This window comes from Limulus polyphemus, unplaced genomic scaffold (assembly GCF_000517525.1).
Source record: "Limulus polyphemus unplaced genomic scaffold, Limulus_polyphemus-2.1.2 Scaffold2451, whole genome shotgun sequence".
NCBI lineage: Eukaryota > Metazoa > Arthropoda > Merostomata > Xiphosura > Limulidae > Limulus > Limulus polyphemus.
The window spans coordinates 37,890-42,723 of record NW_013668061.1 but is presented as its reverse complement, the minus strand read 5'-3'; the positions used below and the strand labels follow the sequence as shown (position 1 = coordinate 42,723).

At 29.5% G+C, this 4,834-nt stretch overlaps 1 protein-coding gene across 1 annotated transcript in view; it reads right to left on the bottom strand.

Annotated features, from left to right (window-relative positions):
* Positions 1 to 4,834, bottom strand: part of LOC106466990 (myoferlin-like) — a 135,331-nt gene extending 130,497 nt beyond the window's left edge. The window contains exons 1-5 of the mRNA XM_022395076.1: positions 4,730 to 4,834; positions 4,132 to 4,266; positions 3,335 to 3,390; positions 1,732 to 1,823; positions 401 to 503 (exon numbers count right to left, since the gene is read on the bottom strand). Coding sequence (XP_022250784.1) covers positions 401 to 503; positions 1,732 to 1,823; positions 3,335 to 3,390; positions 4,132 to 4,234 — 354 coding nt within the window. The 5' untranslated portion in view covers positions 4,235 to 4,266; positions 4,730 to 4,834. The remainder of the gene's footprint in view (positions 1 to 400; positions 504 to 1,731; positions 1,824 to 3,334; positions 3,391 to 4,131; positions 4,267 to 4,729) is intronic.

Here is a 4,834-nt window from a genome sequence, read left to right as displayed (position 1 = left end):
TAAAGTAAGTAAAGGAAACGTACGTTACGTTACGTTACGGTTGGTACGTAAGTACGTACGTACTTACTAATAAGTAACGTACCGTACGTAAAGAAAACTAAGAGTATATATATATATATATATATATATATATATATATATACAATGCATTTGAAATAATACATTAATGATTTTAACCCTCGAAGCTAAAGAATATATTCATGCTATGCTCTCCATCAAAAAATATTTCTTATGGTTTTACTTATTTTCTTTGTTTCCAATTTTCAATTAAGAAAAGTGGTATGTTGTAACAATTTCATATTCCTTTACCACTCTTCAATCACTCTAACTAAATTTTTATCATGACCAGATGATAAAATTTGTAGTTATATTTTCTGATATGTAAACTTAAACTTCTTACAGTTGTTGGTCTTTGATGGTGATCAAAAAGAGTCAACTCATAATCTAGAGGTCGCAAGGCTTCAATGGCGTTTCTAAGTAACAGGCTTGTTTCTCCAATCAATCTGAAACAAATATTAACATTAATAACGTAATAAATATTGAAAAAACATGTTTTAAATAATATGTTTTGCCTATTCATTTCAACACGAAGAACAGTAATTCCACACTAATGTAAACTGGCAGTAGTGTTGGGCATATCGATATATTTTCAAATATCTAAATATATTGATATTTTCCAAAATCTTGGAAAAAGCTCTCAATGAGAAAATTAAGTCAAAAAAATATATTTAAAACTGACAAATATATAATCTTTTACAACGTTCAACCGTTTCTTATCCAATTTTTGTTCATAATTGTCTATATGTACCCAATGCTGTACAAAGTCGCACTAAAGTACCTGTGCATTCCAGCAACGTCATTACCTTCCAAGGCGAATATTTTCAAAGGCTGGGGAAGCCATAAGCAACCGAAGGAATAGACTAAAATCCCAACATGTTGACATGTTTATTATTCTGAACAAAAATCGCTACGTAGATGTCTGCATAAATATGTTTATTCGATTTTTCAGTTTCAAGTTCAAAATATTTAAAGTTTTATATCTTTGCTCTGTATATAATGTTTAATGAAACATATTATCTATGCTAGCTTATTTTTCATTTTAGTTCACATTCTCTATATGCGCTTTACTTCAAAACCCCCTATCCAATCACAAAAGCAAGAAAGAGTGGTATCCTGGCCGCAACCCCCACCCCCACCTTTAATTACTTACATGTTTGTCCTCTTATGTATTATGATTATCAACTAATACGTATAATATCTTTGTAGTTTCTTACTTTGAAATAAAACTCTTTAATTTTTACAAAAGAAAAAAAAAAACAGCAACAAAAATTAATATATAACTTAACTGTACGTACTTCATACATACTTTACCCGGCACTTTGTCGACGAAACTTTAAATGGATGTAACCATGATATTTTTCTTCGTTCGGCGCTCGACGATGTTTTCCCTCCTGAATTTTCGATATATATCGATATATTTTCTAAAAACTATCGATGTATAAAAACTCGATATCGCCCATCAATAGTTGGCAGGTCTAAAACTTCCACCATCTATTGATAGGAATCCTTAATAAATATTTTTATTTTGACCTAAGGTAGAAAATCTTCTTAAAGGAGAAATTTCTAACAATTAGAGTACTGTGTTGACCTCAATAATTATAAAATTAGGTTTCAATTTAATATAACATTTTTTGCCCTGAAAAAATTGCATCCAAGCTTTCATCAATTTACCTATTTCTCCCAAACCGTTCGTAATCTTTCACCGTGATAGTCAAATACTCATCAGACTGTTGTGCCCTCTTCTTAATTTTCCACTCAAACTTCTGTTTAGTAAAAATGAAAAATTTTGTATTAAAATTCATATCAAAATAAACCTAAAACTGATGTTACACTTTATTTAACAAATTTGAATTATGTCATATTTTAATTCTTGCACATATTTTTTCATCAGTCGTTATTTACTGAAAACAAATTGTAATCCATTCAAATATCTTAGTAGTTGCCGTGCCTGGACTGTGGATCTTAGGGTTCATGACTCGCGTCCTGTTCTCCGAAAATATGGCCCGTACTTTGGGACCGTGTGTGCGCTATAAGAGTAATGGTCAAATGACACTTTTCTATAAAGCAAGAGTAGCTCCCCGAATTGGCGGTGGGTACTGTTAACTAGCTGTCTTACCCCAAGTTTATCAATTCAAACCCAGGGACAATTATGCGTATCTTTGTGTATATTTGCGAGAATGTTATAAAACAAATGCTATTGCTAAGCAAGCGGAATAATTTTTAACTGAAAAATAAAAGTATTTCAAATACTTATGGCTGATTTAAGAATACATATTCACCTATAAAAATTACTTCTATACACTCTCATTGTTATGATTAGTATTATATGTGATCACCTTTGTTCAAATACTGATTACCTAACTATTACTAACTTACATTAGCATTGTAAGTATGCACGTTAGTAACTTAGCAATTAGTTACATAATCAGCAACTTAAAAACAATCTAATCTTGTACATTATTAGCCAGGACAAAGAGTTGATTTTGATCATCAAAGTTGTATTACAAGTACTATATACTAAGTTTGTAAAGTTTAAAAGTAGAATAATTAAACCTTTGTATCCAAACAAAAGAAAGGAAAAGATTATTTAAAAAGCACCAAAAAACAAATTGTATTTATGTGAATAACTGTTCTAAACATTTGAACTTCGTTTCTGACTTCATCCTATCTGGATCTAATATATGTGAGGATGTTTCAATGATTTTCTTTGGCATCAGCATACTTTTTTTATTTGGTTTAACAATGAACAAATAATAAGTATAATGAAATGTTGTAAGAACGACCAAAAGCAACTTAAAAAGATAATGACATATTAGAAAACTAATAAATTTGGTACGGAGGTAACTAACAGCCAGGAAATAATAGGTTATGTTATGGTGAAAGTAAGTTAAAAGATTTACTTTACTATCTGTATAATAATATACCATGCGAATTTTGAAAGTTCTCTATTTCAGTGGATTAATGAAATTAAATTGCCACATATTTCCAATAACACTTTTTTAAAACACGTGGCCTATAAACATTAAATTTCGGTTATAATTGGATGATTTGATGCAAATCTTAGTTACTACGTACTATATTACCAGACTTTGTAAATCGCATATTTACACGTATATCCATAACACAGAGAAGCTTCAGGCAAAAAATATGTTAGGGCATTATCATATTTTAGATATTATATCTTTCATTAAATAACACTTTCCACCTCCCATTGTTTTGTTTTGTTTCTTTTTCAAATAAAATATTTCTTGTGTATCATACGTTTTATTCTTACCTCATCCCATGCTGGATTTAGATTACCGTAGACAACGTTTGTTTTTCTTTTTTCACCTTTCGTAAAAGAAATTACATTTATTATAAGAAAATTCTTTATATTAAACGATTCTTAAATTAATGTTATGCTACTGGATAAATTAGATATTGTTATCAATCAGTTCCAAATAGATTAATTATATTATGGTTTTTGACATTAAGCTGTTAAGATGGTTCCAGAATTACCATTAGCACAGTCCTCAAAATATTTTATATAATTGAAACTTAACAAATCATTACATCTTCAAAACGATTATAAATACAAAAATATATTTATAGATACAATGTTATTATTTTTAACAGCATTCTTTTAAAGGTGTTTTTGAGTTAATACAATAGATCGATACCAAAATATTCAGATTATGATTTAAGTAATGGAATAAATAAGGCAGAGAGTTGTACAATATGATATGAATTTTATTAACTTAATTGCATTTTTCCCACTTATGATTAAATGCTTTTCAAATTAATTTTTAGTGAGCTTTATAGCGTACTTACTTCCGATTGTTAAACAAATGTATATATTTCTCTCTTAAGTATACGGAAAAAGTGAGATAAAAATATCGCCTAGTATGATACAATAACCCAATAATCTTTATAAATATTTCTGAGTGATTATGCTGTGGCTCAGTGGTAAGTCTGCGGACTAATAATACTAAAAGCTGGGTTTCGATACCCTTAGTAGGCACAGCACAGATAATCCATCGTGTAGTTTTGTGCATAACTACAAACAAACAAATTAATTAAGTTATTACCCACCTTGAAATAATAACACAACATAAGGGTCACTCTTTCCTATGGCCGTTTCCAGATTGGTTAAGTTCTCTGCACGAGACACCAGAACTTGAAGATGGGGTGACATTTTATAGAGGACAGTTTAGGTTATGCATTTAGCTGGCGAAAAATAATATTAATTAGATGTAAGAAATTTGTTTATGTCATAAACTAAATATTCTGTTAATTTTGAAGCCTGTTATTTATTAAGTATTCGTAAGTTGATGCTCATCTAACATTTTCTATCAAAACATTAAAATTTGGAGTTCACCCCACAAGGAAAAATGCATATATTGCTTCATTTACCTACGACAAATGAGTAAAACAATTGTCTTTACGATGTAAGTTTCAGAGACTGTTTTAGTATCATATACAGCTACCTATGAATTACTTGAAAATACTTTTCAAAAACATATTTTCATTAAGAATTTTAGACCCGCTATTAGAATATGGCTCATGTAAAGTAAACATATAGATACATGAATAGCCAGTCTTGACCCTGTTTTATTTTCCAAAAATATTTTAATAATAATTGTACATAAATAACATCTTAAACACGGAAAGATTAAATTTATACACTCACCGTTTACTGATTGTCACAAAGATGAAAACAAAACCTTGCTGTGCATAGTTGCTTTCCATACCCTTAGGCACTCTGCCAATATCTTACAGTTGGCGAATATGTGTA